The sequence below is a fragment of the Pongo abelii genome, chromosome 19 (genome assembly GCF_028885655.2).
Source record: "Pongo abelii isolate AG06213 chromosome 19, NHGRI_mPonAbe1-v2.0_pri, whole genome shotgun sequence".
NCBI lineage: Eukaryota > Metazoa > Chordata > Mammalia > Primates > Hominidae > Pongo > Pongo abelii.
The window spans coordinates 76,899,883-76,917,920 of record NC_072004.2 but is presented as its reverse complement, the minus strand read 5'-3'; the positions used below and the strand labels follow the sequence as shown (position 1 = coordinate 76,917,920).

At 45.2% G+C, this 18,038-nt stretch overlaps 1 protein-coding gene across 7 annotated transcripts in view; it reads right to left on the bottom strand.

Annotated features, from left to right (window-relative positions):
• Positions 1-2,351: 2,351 nt before the first annotated feature.
• Positions 2,352-18,038, bottom strand: part of GOSR2 (golgi SNAP receptor complex member 2) — a 29,132-nt gene continuing 13,445 nt past the window's right edge. For 3 of the 7 annotated variants that reach the window (XM_054537169.2, XM_002827388.4, XM_024235212.3), the window contains exons 2-6: positions 14,152-14,216; positions 12,520-12,628; positions 11,526-11,658; positions 8,557-8,697; positions 2,352-5,120 (exon numbers count right to left, since the gene is read on the bottom strand). In XM_054537169.2, coding sequence (XP_054393144.1) covers positions 4,959-5,120; positions 8,557-8,697; positions 11,526-11,658; positions 12,520-12,628; positions 14,152-14,191 — 585 coding nt within the window. In that variant the 5' untranslated portion in view covers positions 14,192-14,216 and the 3' untranslated portion in view covers positions 2,352-4,958. The remainder of the gene's footprint in view (positions 5,121-8,556; positions 8,698-11,525; positions 11,659-12,519; positions 12,629-14,151; positions 14,217-18,038) is intronic. The other 4 variants (XM_009251625.4, XM_009251626.4, XM_054537171.2 and 1 more) reach the window with 3 other exon arrangements.

The following is an 18,038-nucleotide window of genomic DNA, read 5'->3' as shown; positions in this document are numbered from 1 at the left end:
ACCTTCTGGCTTCCTCCTGGCCTGGCTGCAACAGCTTTGCTGGCCCTGCACGGGGGGTGGGCTCAAGGGCTCTCCTGCGGCTGCTTACCCGATGGCGCCTGCGCCTACTATGTGCCCGGGATGCACAAAGGTCCCTGCGGTGAGGAGCAACTCCCATTCCACAGGAAGTGTGCAGTATGAGAGGTTGTTTGGAGGGGAGGGGCAGGCTTCTTGGAGGTGACATGGGATTGTGGGGGTGTCTGTCGCACATCTGAGAGGAGACATCTTGTGCAAAGGTGCAGCTGTACTAAGAGTGTGGCATGTTCTGAGAAGACCAAGCAGTCCAGGGAGGATGGAGCACCAGGCAGGTGTGGTGGGGAGGGCTGGGGGCTGCACTGCAGGGGCAGCGAAGGGCTGGCCTGTCACATCAAGGTGCTTTACTCAGCAGAGGTGTCAGTTAATGAGGGGCACCCAATGGCCACAAGGGATCTTGCTCCTTCCGATCCAGAGGGAGAATCAGGCTTCCATCCCTGCCCCAGTTGGTCTCTGAAAGTGGTTCCCGCAGTGCAGACAGGGGAAGTGCATGGGGGACGGCCTAGCCTTGGGTTGATGTTCTTATATTAGAGCCACTGATTCCCTACCCATGGGCATTACAATCGCCTTGGGCAACTCCCAATGCCCCAGCTGCACTCCAGGCCAATTAATAAGAAGGTGAATGAAGACCCACACATGGGTTTTTAAAGCTCCCGAGGGAATTCCAATGCAGAGCCAAGGCTGGGAACCCTGTGCTAGAGGGACATGGGGATGAGGCGGGGATGGCTCACAGAGGCTCCATGGTGGGGAACTTACCAACGGCACTTGGGGGCCCAGCACCCGTCAACACTCCTCTCCCATGTGCCTTCCATATGAAATGAAAAGGACACAGAAAATGGGGAAGGAATGACACTTTCCTTTCTCAGCTTCTAAGTACAGCAGGCCTAAGGCAGTGTGTTCAGGGCCCACCAGCCACAGATAGGGCTATGCCGCCCCCTAGGGGCAAGGCCCAAGGACAGCTTTCACTTCAGATTCCCTCCCCTTCCAGTTAGGAAATTATTTCCCAACAGGCAACTTGCCCTATACTATCTGAAAAGTCTGCAGCAAACACCTTATAGCTCTATACTCCATGCCAGCAGGCTGCACCATCTCAGTCCCCCGCACACCTCTCAATCCCCCCAAACACCAGCAGAGCATCCCACGAGAAGTGTGGGAGATTAAGTGGGCCCATGGTTCCAAGCTGGATGAGGGGCCAGCTCCTCTTGGACTCCCTGTGAGGCCTTCAGAGTCACCACAGCTCAGCCCCTTGTCTGCATAATGAGGATAAATGATGGAGAACGTAAGTGAGAGGGTTTCAGATTGGCAGGGATGGAGCCAGGAAAATCCCCGTCTGACTTCCGGTAAGGCCTACAGGCAAGCTGTTTATGAAGGGCCTGGGCTTTCCCTTGAGCAAATGTCACCCCCCGGTTGAGACAGTAACAGATGACGCTTCTTTGCTTTGGCTACTGGAGCTCAAAGTCAAATTAGGGGTTCCCCAGAACATTTCTTAGGGCGTTACAACGTTTGAGTTCCTTTTCCTGATGTCGACATTCTACACCGATTTGATTTATTCTTGTGCCTCACTTCTTTGTATCTCACTGTTTCAGTTATTTCCTCAAAGTCTCCTCAAATGTTTTTTGGATTAAGGTAGGATATAAACAGTAAGAATTTATTTTGGACTTAACAAGTTTTGCTCTTTACACAAACGTGATCATCTTTGAGACAGAAGCTTTCTGTCTAGGAGACAGTGGTTCCAAAATACACACAACAGAATCACCTTAGAGGCCAGGTACAGTGGCTAACATCTGTAACCCTAGAACTTTGGGAGGCCAAAGCAGGCGGATCACTTGAGGCCAGGAGTTTAAGACCAATCTGGTCAACATAGTAAAACCCCGCCTCTACTAAAAATACAAAAAAAAAAAAAAAAAAAAATTAGCCAGGCATGGTGGCGCACACTTGTAGTTCCAGCTACTCAGGAGGCTGAGGTACGAGGATCACCTGAACCCGGGAGGCAGAGGTTGCAGTGAGCCAAGATTGCGCCACTGCACTCCAGCCTGGGTGACAGAGCAAGACTCTGTCTCAAAAATAAAATAAAATCACCTTAGAGACTTAAAAAAGGTTCTAATTCAGATCTGGGGTAGGCCCCAGGAATATGTAATTTTAAAAAGTTTCCCCACTGCTTCTGAAGCAGCCAGCCCAGCCCCTGGCCATGGAGCAGTGTTTGAGAATCTCTGGCCTAGAAACATAAAAAAAGGGGGCCATTAGTTATAAAAATGAACATCAAATTCCTTTACAAAATGTGATTTTCTAAATAGAATAAACCTCAACTTTATTCAGCTGATGTGCTTCCAAAACAATGGGTGTAAATCCAAATTTGCAAATCAAACCCATTCAAATTCATTAGGGCAAAGGGTGTACAGAACTCCGCAGTGAAGTCTAAAAAATCAAGACTCCTCTAACTTACTTGGTCTTGGAGTTTGGCTTTTCTTACAGTGGTCCCCCCTGAAGTAAATGTCCACGTAATAAAGAGATCCCAAGTTCCTCTTGATAACCCACCTGTTTTAAATCACAGTAGGCACACCAAACTCATGTACAAGGTCACAGAGGCTGGCTACCAGAGTTTCCTGCATCAGCTTAACTTAGGAATTCACCCCCACCTCCACTAGAGGGTGCTCCTTCCCTGGCCTGGACCCTTCCCCACACTGAGGCGGTGGAGAGAGTCACACTGTTAGGCCAAGGTCTATTTTTCACCAGGCACTGACAGCAGATGTGTGAAGAAAAGTGGTCATGTGACAACATGCAGTCTCAGTGCCCCTGGGTGTCCAGACACACTGGCTGCTGTCCACCAGCCCCAGGTGGTAAAGACCCAAAAACCACCTCTGCAATTTTTATTGTAACTAGAGATGACTGGCTCTGAAGGTGCAGCATCAGGGTTCATCAAAGCCAACCACTGTCAAGTGTGGAAAGCACTGATGCACACCACGAAAAGATGTCCTATCAGTCCACGCATGATGGGTGCGGGGACTTCTGCCTCCCAGAGTTCAAGAACAAATGGCTCAGCTGCTCCCTGCAGACCTTCCTCCGAAGTGTGCTGTCTGGCGAGATCCTTGGGTGCCTGGGGGACAGGACAGCCTTGCCGTCGCGGTCTCAGAATCCATTTTACGGATCACCAAGAGCCCTGCGCTAGGTCCCTGGCACCGCAGCGGTGCTGGGTGTAATGGAAATGTCAACGTGCCTCCCCAGAGTCAGACAGATCTAGGTTTAAAGATGCCGCAACCCCTCAGTCCACCCTCCAGTCACTGCTTTAACTCTGGCAGGGCCCCAAACCATTTTAGGAGTCACAGATCCCTCCTTCCTTGGAAACCTAGGGCCTGTTTGGCCCGCAGGGGTAGGAACAATGGAGATCTTCTCCGACCAAAAGTGTGAAATTAGCATCCAGGAAACTCAGTTAATCTGTGACAATTAAGAAAACTTACCAAAGGGGAGCTATGCCACAGACGTGCCTGAAAGGACCAACATGACTACAGAGCGGCGGGGAGAGGAACAAGGGAGGTGAAGAGGAACAAAGAAAAGAAGGGAAATAAGACAGAAAACAGTTCAAGCAACAAGAAACTAACAGCAGGTGGGGCAGGACAACCAAAGGTGGGGTTAATACCGAGCAGGTTTCCAGTTCTGAAGGATTTTGAGTGTCATTTTATGTCTTGCCATGAAGCTACTGTGCCCAGGGCTGGTAGGCCTGTGGTAAATGAGAAAATACACTAACCAGGTCTTTCTGAGACTTTCAGTGATTCATCACATTAGATGGACTTCAAGACAGATTGGCCTTTATACGAAATTCCACAATACACCTGGTATTAGTAGAGCCTGAATCCAGCGCTGGTCACAGAAGGAAAAAGGTCGTAGTCCCTGAAAACACAGTGTTACAAGGACATACACACTACAGATGTCTCCATGGTGGGATCTGCCCACACTGGCTGGGCAAAATGGGGGCCTGGCTGGCAGGTGCTAATATATTTCAGGGAAGAGAAGGGAACCAAAGAATTCGAGATACTAAAACTAGAGCTGAGACTGTAAGTGGAAAATCACAAATCTTTGCCTACAGCTACTTTCTAAGGGGCAAAGGCCCACAAGGCCTGGGCACAGGTGCCAAGCCACAGTCTCTGAACCTTAAAAGCCAACCACTCTATTAACAACTAGAAAAAATCAGTGACTAGGGTCAAGACTGAACACTCCCGGGAAATAACACTGGCCTCACTTTAGAAAAGAGAAACACCCAGCTGTAGTGTGGAAAATCTTACTTGTTATCAGCAATAGCACTACATCTTGTTTCCCCTAGGTAGCTGCTTCCAGGGAAGGGTGACAAGTATTGGCAGTTAGTCATCTACATGTCACTGGGGCACGGGGGAGGTGGCCAGGAGCATCAGGATGTGAATCAACCTACTATTTAATATAATGGCTGTGAGAAAAGGAGGCTTCTTTCCTTTCCTTTCCACTTTTGCTCCACCCTATCAGGAGTCAGAAAGGCCTGATGGTGACAAGGTGTGAACTGTGTGGACAGTCCTGCACACAGGGCTCACTGTGGACACCTTCCCAGGGCACGCATCAGCTGTGTGAACAAAGCCACCAAAGCCATTCTTTCCCTCCCCCAGTGAGAGCGAGAGTGAGACAGACAGACCCGGGACTTCTTTCACTTCCTAAGCACCGCGCATGGTGGTGGCACTAGCTCCCCCTCCAAGATGTCACAGAAAACAGAGCAGGTTGGAAATTAGATCACAATCACTCCCAAGTGTCTTCACAGTTCAGACAGGCAAACATTTCAAAAGGCAGCCTCTGGGCCCCCCTCTCTCTTTCACACACACACACTTGCAGGCCGTGGGAATGCTGTTCAGCCACTGAGCGTGGCTGGCTCATGTCAGGTACTGCACCACGAGGAACATGACCACACAGGTCAGCAGCATCCCGCCGATCATAAAGTACTTGTCCTGGAAAGCCCGCTTCTCAATGAGCCGCATCACTGTGTTGGACAAGCCCAGCATGTTGGCAATGTCAAGGATCTTCTTCTGAGTCCCCTGGGGCAGAAGAGAAGAGAAAAAAAAAAAAACATCAAGTCGCTTTACCAAGGGTGGGTGAATGGCATCAGGAGATGCAGCTTTGCCAACAGACATTCTCTTGGTCATGCCCAGAATACACAGAAAGCAGTATCAGCCAGAAATAGAGCCACTCTCATGTCGTCGACTGATTTTTGATCACGGTACCAGAGCAATGCAAAGTGGAAAGAAAAGTCTTTTCCACAAATGGTGCCGGAACGACTGGCTATATAATATCACAGATACGTATTTTAAATATATGTATCTCTCTTACAGATATGTGTGTAAAAACTGAACCTCAATTCACATTATATATAAAAATTAATTTGAGATGGGTCATAGAATTAAACATAAAAGCTAAAGCCACAATTAAAGCTTCTAGAAAAAAACATAGGAGAATATCTAAAAACTGCAAACCAGCCAGGCGCAGGGACTCATCCCTGTAATCCCAGCACTCTGGGAGGGGTGGGTGGGAGGATTACTTGAGGCCAGGAGTTCGAGATCAGCCTGGGCACATAGTGAAGACCCCCTCTCTACAAAAAAAAAGTTAGCCAGGTGTGGTGGTGTGCACCTGTGGTTCTAGCTACTTGGAAGGCTAAGGTGACAGAATCACTTGAGGCCAGGAGTTCGAGGCTGCAGTAAGCCAAGATCACACCACTGCACTCCAGCCTGGGTGGCAGAGGGAGGCCCTGTCTCAAAAGAAACACATAAATAAATACATACTGAAAACAATGGCGTCACTAATCACAAGATGAATGAACAAATTATGGTATACCTGTACCAATGGAATACTGCTTTGCAATAAAAAGTACCTGACTACCAACATGGAATTTAATAGGTAACACTATGAATGAACCTTGAAACGTAACTGGGAGGAAGAAGCCACATAGAAAAGAGTAGTATGAATACCTTTATATGAAGTTCAATAACAAGCAAACCTCATCTATGGTGAAATAAATCACAACAGTGGCTGCCTGGGGCAGAGGGGTCAACTGACTGGGAAGGGGTACGAGGGATCTTTCAGAGGTGATGAAAATGGTCCGGGCCTTGATGGGAGTGTGAGTTACAAAGGCTGATACAATTGCCCAAATTCACTGAATTGTAAAAATATGATCTGTATACCTTACTGTCTGTAAATTATATCTCAACAAAAATACTTAAAATTAGAATATTTTATATTATAAAAAGAAGGCAACATCAAAAAACTTGTCCTCGGCTCTCTAGTTCCAATAATCATTGATACCAACCTATTTACTTTGTAGAGTACAATCTTTGAGGTTTCTTCTGAGTACAATGGGTGGGTCAAGTCCATATTTACAAGAAGGTCTCAAGTGGGAAAGACGGAAAGACACCAACACAATGACCTAAAACCCTTCTACAGATGGCATCACCCACCACCAAAACAAAAGGGCATTTTATTCCTAAACCAACAACCCAAACCATCCAGCCTGTCCTTCCCTACTGCTGATTTTCAGCTTAAAGCACATTCAATTTCTTAGTAAGTAACAAGTATAAGTGAATGCTGAGGCAGACCCCAAGTCACTCAGCACATATCACCCACTGCAACTTGTATGCATGGTATCTAACCTCATGCCCCATACCCCTCCTTTTTTTTTTTTTTAAATAAATACACATTAATGAGCAACTAAGAGAAACAAGGAAAGTGAGATCAACATTCGGCATCATGGACAGGAATCCAAAATCTACATTCTGCCCAGAGAGCAACTAACAAGCCTCAGCCAGAGAAATTACAAGTCAAACTTCATTGCCATCAGAGATGAGAGAAATGTATTTGTATTTTTTTTCCCAAGATAGTGACAATACAATCAGACTCTTGCTAAAGTCCTGCTTAGCTCTGAACACACAGATTATTTCATCACCGTATGAGGCTAAGGATCAACCTTCTAAATCACTTGAAAATGACCATAAATTTCAAAAAATGTATTCATTTTCAGCCACAAATTGGCCCCAGTCATCAGAGTGCTTCGGCCTAGCCCCTTCATGCCCTCTCCTATGTTCCTTTTGAATGGCATAGGTGGAAAATCCCCTGACGGAGGTAGGGTGGGAGGTGGGTGGAGGGAATCAAGAGACAAACACCAGGTAGCCACAGGTGTGCAGAGGAAAGTTAGAAACCTCAAGTCTCAACCCCCAGTCACCTCACAGGCTTCCCCTCTGGTATCAGTGTGGGTGGCAGGAGGTGTGCTGATGCCCCAGCGCTGCCAGACTTGAGTGAGAAGCTAGCACGTGCCTTAAAAGGACGCTCTAACCCCCACTGGCTCTTCATCAGTGTGACACGGAGTTTGGTCCTAAAAGGCCTCTACTGTTTTTCTGAGATATGAAAAGGAGAGTAGCAGTTTTCTAAAGAAAAGGCAGACTAATCAACATGTATCAGTGCAGGTCACCACAGGTGGCTCTCATGAAAGGGGAGCGCCCAGCAGGCTGCTGGAGACCACCCTTCCAGGCCATCTGAGACACTGCAACTGTCAGCAGGAGGCGAGTGTCACTTGCAGCTTGCCTGACCCTCTCCCCTGTAGAGATGGCAGGGACTGTTCAGAAACGTACCGAAGTCCTGTGGAGCTGACAGACTCAACGTGATCCAACAAAAACTAAGATAAAGCTCACACTTCCGAGTGACTGTTTCTCACAGCTCAGTGGCTGGGAGTGCTTCATTCACAGGGGACCACACCCTGATAACAGACAGAACCCACGCCCTATTATCCATCAGGGCTGATACAGGAAAAGGGCAGAGGCTGAAACATCATGACTGACATCAGAGTCTGTGTAATGTTTCTGTAAACCACTCCCAGGGACTGGAGTCTCAGCAGTGCCAACTGGTCAGGGCTTCTAGGAATACCTAAGGCTAGGGAGTGAAGAGTCACTGGGATCACCAGCACGAGCTTTAGAAGCTCTAGAAGCTTCTAAAGCTCTAATCTACTGCAAACAACCAGGCAGCCCTAACACTGCACAGTGGGGATTCAGTTACTGAAATACAAAAGGTTTTAGTTATAAGGCAGTCCACAGTAGGGGTCCTAAGGGAAAGCCACCTTAAAGCGAGGTACCAAAGGACAGCCATGTTTTCATTCTTCCAAGAGTAGATTCTGTAACACAATTTCTCAGCCTGTGATTGGACTCCTCGTAGTAGCACTCACTTTCATGATAAGTTCAGTAAATGGGAAAAGACCTGGATCCTAAGAGAGACCACTTCATGGTTTGTTTCAAGCACTGGCAAAGGAACTGGGTACTTTCAGGCTCACAATAACTCAACTCCAACAGAAAGGATCCCAAACTCAAGGGCTCTGTCTTGTCATCAAAATATCACAATTTGAGGACACGTCATCAAAATATAAACACAGTTACTAAACTATTGGATGAGGCTAAAACAAGAGGCCTTCTCTCTGTCCCCCAGCAGGGACCCCACCTTCAAGGTCAGTCTCTGGGTCCTCAGTCCATCTAAAATATTGTGCCCATCTAAAATGAGGTCATCCATGCCGTTGTGAACTTTCTGGAGGGAGGAGTTAAACTGCAGTGATTCGTCCATTGGTATGGTGGTGTCAGAGTCCTGTGAAAGAAACACAGGCACTTGATTAACTTTGCTTGTTAGTCAGCTCCTGGGGTCTGACTGCTCTGTCTTTTGGCCAAGGCCAAGCCAGAACAGCCAGAGGTGTTCTGGTGCAAGAATCAGCGGACCTTAACGGATAAGAAAAAGCCAAGCAAAGGCCTGGGGTGGCCTGTCCACACAGAAGAGGAACTTCCTCAGATCTATCACTCTCCAAATGCGTTCCACTCCACAAGTATCGTTCATTCCAACGATACTTGTCTCTGTATCATTATCTCCTCTTAGGAAAAGCTATTCCTTCAAGACCTCATTGGGTGTCTCCTAAAGGCTTTCTCTGACTACTCACTAACCTAGCTTGTTCCAAATGTTCCTTTCCTTGGCTTCCCCTTAATGCAGTGTTAAATGTTTGCTTGTGTCCTTTAGCTATTTTATCTATAGTTTACCTCTCCAAGTAGACTGAGGGTTAACTAAGGATAGAGGAGGCTGTGCTTCTGCATTTTCTTTTCTTTTTTCTTTTTTTTTTTTTTTTTTGAGACAGGGTCTCCCTCTGTCACCCAGGGTGGAGTGCAGTGGCGCGATCTCAGCTCACTGCAACCTTAGCTTCCTGGACTCAAACGATTCTCCCACCTCAGCCTTCCGACTAGCTGGGACCACAGGTGCATGCTACCATGCCCAGCTTTTTTCTTTCTTTGTCTTTCTCTTTTTTGTATTTTTGGTAGAGACAGGGTTTCACCATGTTGCTCAGGCTGGTTTCGAACTCCTGTGCTCAAGGAATCTGTCCATAGGCCTCCCCATTTTACAGATGAAAAAATGCCCAGAGAGGTAGCATAACTTGTCCAAGATCACACAGCTGGTAGGAAGTCCAGTGGAGCTGGGAATCTGGGTACTGAGCGCAAGGCCTGCCCTGTTACCCACACCGTAGAGGGAAACACCAACGCCCATCCTGGTGGCTCTACTTTTGCACTGAAAGTGGACTAGAGACAGGAGCCAAGTCCTTGCCAGCTGTGAGAGCGTTCCCTTCTCTTTTCTGCCAATCACAAACTCTCCTGCCAAGTAGTGCTGGGGTTTGTTTCGTGGTTTTTTTTTTTTTTGAGACAGGCTCTCACTCTGTCACCCAGGATAGAGAGCAGCCTTGACCTACCAGGCTTAAGTGATCCTCTCACCTCGGCCTCCCGAGTAGTTGGGACCACAGGCTCACGCCACCACGCCCGGCTGATTTTTATATTTTTTTGTAGAGACAATGTCTCACCATGTCACCCAGGATGGTGAACTCCTGAACAATCTGCTGCCTTGGTCTCCCAAAGTGCTGGGATCACAGGCGTGTGTCATTGTGCCCCGCTCCACTAGTGCTGTTTTTACCACCTAAATTCCAGTTTCAATTGTCAAAAAAAAAAAGGTTATGCCACTGTTTCTTTGCTGCTCAGATTTGGAATCATTTTGCACATATGCGTTTTCAACTGCCCCTGCTAACAGGGGAGCTCCTCACAAGTAGGCGTCAGGTCTTTTAATTTCATCATGTGCTTTACTCCTAGTGCCTGAATTAACTGTTTTCTACATGCAGCTAATGCCAGTGCGTCAGAAGACGCTGGCGTTGGAAAGACTCAGAGACTTCTCTTCAGTAATTTGACAAGCACTTATGAAATGCCATTTACATACAAATCTTTCTTACCCTCCCATCTAAAACAGTATGGCTGATGGGCCATTATCTCTCAGAAAAATGTATTATATAGCTCCATACGGTAGAATGACCAGGAAGAAGTTTCATCTGGCAAGTCAATATTTATTAAGAACTGACTGTGTGCACAGCATCATGCCAGGCTGGCAAAAAACAAAATAATCCTAAGCGATCATCGTTGGTCTAAAAAAGGCCTGAATACTACATTATAACGATCTAAAATCCAAACATCTTTTAGTGTGTCTTACAGTTCATTGAATTTTTGAACTGTTAAACACTGTGACTTGACTGCTTAGTCTGGGGAAGCAAAAACTATGTTGGCACAGCCTGAAACACTTGGGGAAATTTATTGCAAAGCAAGGATGCAGCATTGAGGGTTAAACATCTACAAAGCAGGAAATGACGTGAATTTTAACAACGGGCTTAGAAAGCTAACATCTCTTTAGAAAATAATCCTCTGTAAAAAAACAAAATACAAAAAGCCAAAGCACACTTCATTTAGTGGAATATATTACGCAGGACACAGAAAAGGCCAGTATGTTCTACAGCCACGTGCAGGAAATGATCTGGTTAAGACTAAAGGGCAGGGACAACGGGTTCTGAGGAATCAAACATGCAAACCAACACACTTTCAGACAGACTCAGGCAAGCAGTCCATCTAACCCTAAATATCTGTTAACAAATTCCTCCAAATTGCTGCTCAGACTAGGGGCAAAAACATTTTAATGCACCTGACACTGGAACCACACACATACTCGGCACAATGGCAACTGCCCGCAGGCAGCTTTGAAATGCTGCCTTCTCTACAAATGGCCTAAGTTCTAATCATCTGTCTCTATCTGATCAGAAAAACGTTTCCACCATGTGAACTTCCACCTTTCTGTCTCAGACCAGTCCAACCAGGTAATTTTCACCTCTGCCTATTCCCCTTCAATTTAACTGCTTCCTCTTCAGGTTTTTGTCTTAGTTTTAAAAAGGGATTCTCTGTCTAAGTCTAGTCTCTGTGGCAATGTACAAAGTTCTTGTCATTTCCAGTTGGTTTCCTCATCGCCAGTCTTCTTCAGACACCCCCAAAACAGATGGCGCTCAGAGATCTGAACTCCAGCCCCGACAACCTGTCAAGTGCAGGCCGACCCTCACCGCAGGCCTGGCTTACGTTAGTGGTGAAGGTTCGAGACAGAAGCTCTTCTCGCTGTCTCTCCTGCTGCTCCCTTGCGTGGCGCCGATGCTGGAAGTTTCTGAGCGCAGTCTGCAGGTGCTGGACATCATACTTTAACTGGTCAACCCGACTGGAATTGATGGAGAGAGAGATTAAATTCCAGGAACTCAGGGCAGCAGAATCTGAGGGGGCCAGGCTTTGTATTGAGGAAAGACGGCGTTTCCTTACTTCTCCCTACACCACCCCACACTATACCCCCTCACCACAAGATCTGATTTTGATCAATGATGCTGAAAGTAAAGAAGTAACTTGTGGTTAAAGTGAGATGGTAGCACACAAGATTCTGGCAGCTTGACTTCAGAATCTGTTGCTCTCTGATTCTGGATGCATGACAGGGAACAGGGGACAGGAAGCAGGCTCGCTGACCTCTTCTTGACCTTTTATGGATTATATCGCTCTCCTGGAAGAAGCCCAAGGGCATCTTTGAGGTAAAGCATCCACGAAGTTTCATACAACTTTTGGAAACAGGCGCTGGGGGTGGAGGTGGCGAGGGTGGTTTCATTTTAATTTCATGCTGGAGTATCAAACATTAGATCAGCATTTCATTATGGGTGGACTGATTGAAGTGATTTTTCATTTCAACCCAAGAAGAACCCAGCAGGAACCAAAGAGCAGAACAAAACTCCATGGCAACATTAGGCTTCAGGTGGCTATGGGTCTAGTCAAAAAACAGAACTGGAAGCAAAATTTCAAAATGACACCACAGAGGTAAGGGGTCACAAGGTTTCTGAGTCACAAACCTCATAGGCTATTTATTTTGAGGGGCATCATTCAGATAGAATTGTGCCCTTTGGGGGGGCTTTTTCTTTGCATAGTCGTAGTCTTTCAACACGTACGTGGGTTTTCAGAATATTCTATCGCCTCCACCCGGGAGAAAAGCCTGTCTTGATGGGCCTGGAGTATCAGAGCCATGTCAGAGGTCAGCACTTACAGTTTGGCATTTTGCCTTTTGTTAGGGGGCTCCTTGCTGGACAAAATCTCCAGACGTTCTAGACGGCTGAATATCTGGTCTATGCTTGCTTGGATTTCGTTTTCTACTACTGTACAAAAAAGAAAAAAGAATAATTGCTGGAAAAGAGATAGTGAACTTAAATTAGAATGATAAATCACAGATGTTTTTTCAATATCCAATAAACTAGAACTACATATTTCAAAAGGAGAAAAATGTATACACTAATGAATAACAGAAAAAATTCAAGTTAGGCCGTAAATGTTGTTTTGAAAAAAGTACATGTATATAGCTGTTAATGACATAACAATGCCAATTTTTTTAAAAAGCTGAAGGTAAATCTGTAGAAATAAATTTACCTTTAGAAAATAAACATGCAAAGGTTGTCCAAATAAATACTTTAAGCTAAATTTTCTGATACAGGTCTGTCTTCCTTTGGGATTCTCAGACGTGGATTATAAATACCTAGTAAAAAGACTGCCAATTGAATTCCCTATAGTAATGAGTTTTTTTTTTAATTAAAAAAAAAAAAAAGCATAAAGGAAGGGAAAGATTAGTATGTGAAACATACAGAGAAGAGTTCCCCTAAGGCTTTCTTCCCTTAAAGCTTTCTGTAAGAATGGGTGGGCTGAGCAATGTTGACATCCCCAAAATAGACCAAATATCAATAGGAAAGGCCCAGGAAAGAATCCACAGAGGTAAAGAGATATGATAAATACGGTCATTTTCCTTATCCCTTTCGATAAGACAGTCAAAATGACCTCTTTCCATTTCTAATCATGTAACAATGAGATTGCTGAGAAGGCAAACAAAGTCCGATGAACAAAGAAGCTAAACTGTGCACAAAAGAAAGCATCCAGACTGCTTCTTGCCCCATAAAGAAGTGACAGCAGTGACACTGCCCCTTCCTAGCCCTTTGCGCCCACAGTGAACAAAGACAGTTGAGATTAGAACAAGGTGGGGCACAGAACCAAGAACAGAGCTGCTTTTGAAGCTGTGAAAGGAGACATGAGAGAACAGGAGGAATGGGTCCGGAGGGAGCCCAGCAGTGGTGTGGGTAGGCAGCCCCCACAGGTGGTGTCCATATGACCAACTCAGAAAAAGGACCGTTCCTTAGAATAGAATAGGAAAAACAAAAACAAAAACAAAAACGAAAAAAAACAAAAAACCAGCATGCTTCTCAAAAGAAACTTTGCTGTGGGAACTAAACTAATTAATATTGCTGTTCGTTTCTGAATAATCCTCCTAAAAAGCCACAGTTCTCAGCTCAGAAGAAATGGCCAATTCCAGTTAAACATCTCTGAATTTTTATGGAGTACATTCCTCTAAGGACTAGGTAATTAGATTAAGACAGATGGAGGCAAGCGCTTCCATTCCCATAGGGCCATGTCAGGTTGAGTGGAGGGGTAATGGGGGATAAGACTTGTGGGATTCCAAAGGGCACACTCAGGGAAATCAGTGACTTTGCCATAGGGTTTTTCTGTCCACCCTAACAACAAAACTCATTCCACGCTGAATCATTAAGCCCCCGAGGCAGAGTGCAGTCAGGAAGCCCAGCCCATTAGCACCCTGTCATCAGAGAAAGGACTCTGGTCTCCACAGTTAATTACTCACTGTGCACAGACTGCTTGTCTGCCGTCTCCAGGCGTCCCATGCGAGACTGGATCTCGTGGACCTGCCTATCAAAGGAAGAGGGAGGAAATAAGTGAGACAGGAGTAATCAACAGCGCTTCAGTCAGGAAAGACAATTTTTCTGATGCCAACATGTAACTGATTTAAATTGACAGCATCACTGAACTGTAAAATTTGTATGTGGCACTTTAGGTCCCATGTTTTGGCATGGTTTCTAGTATCTTAACTACTAACAATAACACTGATAGGCAGATTATGGGTGCTTACCATATCCAAGATACTCTGCCAAGTCAATAACCCTATGAGGAAAGTACCATTATCATCCTCATTTTATAAAAACTGAAGCCCAGAAAGGTTATGTAACTTGTTCAAGATCACACAGCAAGTGATAAACCTCGAACTGAACCCGGCCAATCCTACTTTCTGTTCTATGACCTAATGTGCTAAGCACTGGCCTGTACTAGGAAAAGTCAAAGGGCAAGGGAGATATAATCCTTGTCCTTGAGAAACAACATAATGAGGAATGACAGGCTAGACAGATATGAACAAGCCCTGGGAAGATTCACGAGAAAAGCAATACACATAAGCATAAACAAACAGAAAGACGGGCAGCTCTGCACAGCAGTGTCACAGGCAAGCAGACAGAGGGGTGGGGCTGAGAAAGAGAAACCAGGTAAGTTTTGTGGATGGACAGAGTTCTGAGCATCACTGTGAAGAAGGGAGACATCATTTGGTGAAGGAAGATAGAAGAAAATGATATGCAAAAATTCATTCAAGACATGTGGATTACAAGTAGGCTGGGCTTCTTGAAAGGCAATCGGGTCGGGGGAGAGGACGCTGAAGTGACTCACTGAGGAAATCATTCAGAGGAAGACCCTGAAAGACGGGGACCTCCTGTTTGGTAAACATCTTTCCCCAACAATATCAAGGAAAGAAGGAACTGCCATCTCATTTGGAAATGCAACACTGTACCCTGGATCTGAGTAACACTCTCTGGAGGCTTCCCAGGGTCTGGCCAAGGTCATCCTCAAGACCCCCTTCCTAGTGGTCCTCCATGATCAGTCCTCGGGATACTGCTTATGCTGGCCCCACCATCCACTTCCTGGTGCTCACAGTGGAGGTTTCCCCAAGTTAGGGCCCACATGAAGGAGGCCTGCTGGACTCTCACATCATCCCCAACACTGGAGGAAAGGTCAGCAACCATTCTCCATCATGAGCACTGCAAACCAGGACCCCAAATTTACCAATGCCAGCCAGGCACCCAACTTTGCTTCAGCTTGTGCCCAGTCTTTTCCAGGGCTTCCCTGTGGCCTCCAGATATGTCCTCGGGCACCAAAAGAAGCTGGGTGAGCTGTTAAATGACTCCCCAGGGTGCTCCTAGGCAAGACCTGTGGCCCTGAGAAGCAACTAGAAATCACTGCTAGAGTCTGAAACCAGGCCGTTGCTTCCGGAAAGTAAGTCCGGGATATTCTGCGATGATGCGGGGGTGTGGAGGCGTGGGGGCTGATGTAAGAATGCAGCCTGAGGTAGCCGACAACTGAAGCAGGGCAATCAAGGGAACACGTATAGGGGACCGGAGGGTAACAGGGACAGAAAGGAGAATTAGGACTCTAAGGAAGTCCTGACGCAGGCTGTGAGGTAAATTTTCAATGCTGATTTAACAGAAAAATCTGAAAGTTGGTAATATGATCAACACGAACGGTGACATAATAAAAAGGGGGGAGGTAAATAGCCAAGACCACTCTGAAGAAGGAGGGGGAGGAATGACTTGTCCCACCTGCCATTATGACTTACAAAGCAGTAACAATGGAAACAATATTGCGGCAGTGCAGGTACAGACGGACAAGGAAAAGCAAACCCTACAGCTGGCCCAAGAGGAAAGAAACAGCCCAGACACAGCCCCATGTATTTGGGAGCTTTTGAAAGAAGGGACTACAATAAATGCCAACAGCTCCAGTTTGTTACAGAAAAAGGCCACCTCAGGTAACACATAAAAATAAACTCGAGCTCACTTAAAACCCAAATGGAAAAAGCAGAGCTTTCAAACTTTCTGAAGAAAATACAGGTGTGCATAAATGACCTGGAGTTACAGAAGGATTTCTTAAATAAGACAAAATCCAAAAACTACCCACCCCCACAAAACCCACAAACCACAAAGAAAAAGACGGATACATCTGACAACATGAAAACAAAAAAATTCTGTACACCAAAGCCACAAAATAAACAAATAAATGAATGGCACAGACTGGAGGGTATCTGCAGCAGATAACAAAGGACTGACGTGCAGAAAATATATAAAGAATTGTTACAAATCAATACAAAAAGTCAAACAAGGCATTTTTTTTTAAAATGAAGGGCAAATGACAGAAAAGAAAACCCAAATAGTCAATCAGTATACAAAATGACACTCAACCAGGAAAACACAAATGAAAAGCAATGAGATCACATTTCTTTAGCCCATCAAACTGACAAATATTTTAAAGTTTGGGGACATATGCATTAATAAGGAAATAGGGAAACTAGAACTCTCATATCCAGCTGGTAGGATTATAAATTGGTAAAACACTTTAAATGCTTTCTGACAATAACTAGTAGAATAAAGCATGTGTCCATCCTATGACCCAGCAGTTTGAGGAATATGTCCTAGAGAGGTTCTGGCATACCCTGAGGAGATGTACATGGCAGGACGTTCATCAAAGCACTTTTGTATAGGCCCATAATCCACGGACTTTTCCCATCAAATCTCTATTTGCTTTGAACCAATCAGAGACGATGCAGCCAATAATACAATTCCAGTGGCTACATTTCATGCTAAGAAAAGATGAATATGAAACATCAAAGCAAGTATGAATGGCAAGGCGGGAACTACTAATATGCCAAGTGCAAAACCTGTCTCAAACTGAACTGGGAATTCTGACAACACAACACACTGGAAGTCCATAAGAAACAGGTGATACACGAGCATGACTTGGGAGTGTGGACATGAGGAAAAAGAAGTCTTAGCCCTCTCTAGCATGGGGTCCATGGTGGGCTTCGGTGATAATATAACAAAGCAGAGAAATAGTAGCAAATAAGCCAGGGTCATTGTAGCTGTCTTTAAAAAAGGTTTACAGAAGATCTAGGAAGAATTTTTTAATGGAAGTGCTTTTTAAAAGTTCATGAAACTACTCACCGACCCCACCACCCCATAACATCCACTTTGCATCCAGGCTGCCTCTGACCATGATGAACATGAAAACACTGTGTAACCTACACAGCATCATGTAAGTTTGTTGTTAACTTTACTTAAAAGTAGTGGCAACAATCTGGTCATTTTCATTTCACTCACTTTGCCTTTACATTTCACTCATTAAAGGGCAAAATCTATAAAGGAAAAACATGGTCTTGAGATAAGGTAATAGTTCTTAAGCTCCGCTGCTCAGGAAAAAAAATGGTCTGAGGAAAAAAAATGGTCTTGAGATAAGGTAACAGTTCTTAAGCCTACCTGCTCATCAAAACCACCTGGGGAGCTTGTTAAATGTAGTGCTTCTTGTGTCCTGGACATACGATAAGGTCCAGGACAGGAGACTGATCTTGGACTACACAGGGGACAAATGTGGTCACCTTTACAACCATTGGGATCTCAAAAATAGAAGCCTGGCTATTAGCTCCTCTATAAAGTTCATCTAAATTAAACATTTAAGTGTAAAATGTTTATTGTTTTTCATCCTTTATTTTCATTCATTCATTGTTCACGTAGATTCAGGAGTTTTCAAGTAACTTTAAAATGTCAATCTAATTCCAATGTACTCAGTGTATTCAGGGACATGGCAAGAGATAATCACAAACTGGGTTTAAAGTTCCAGTAAAATTAATAAGTTCAGCTACTG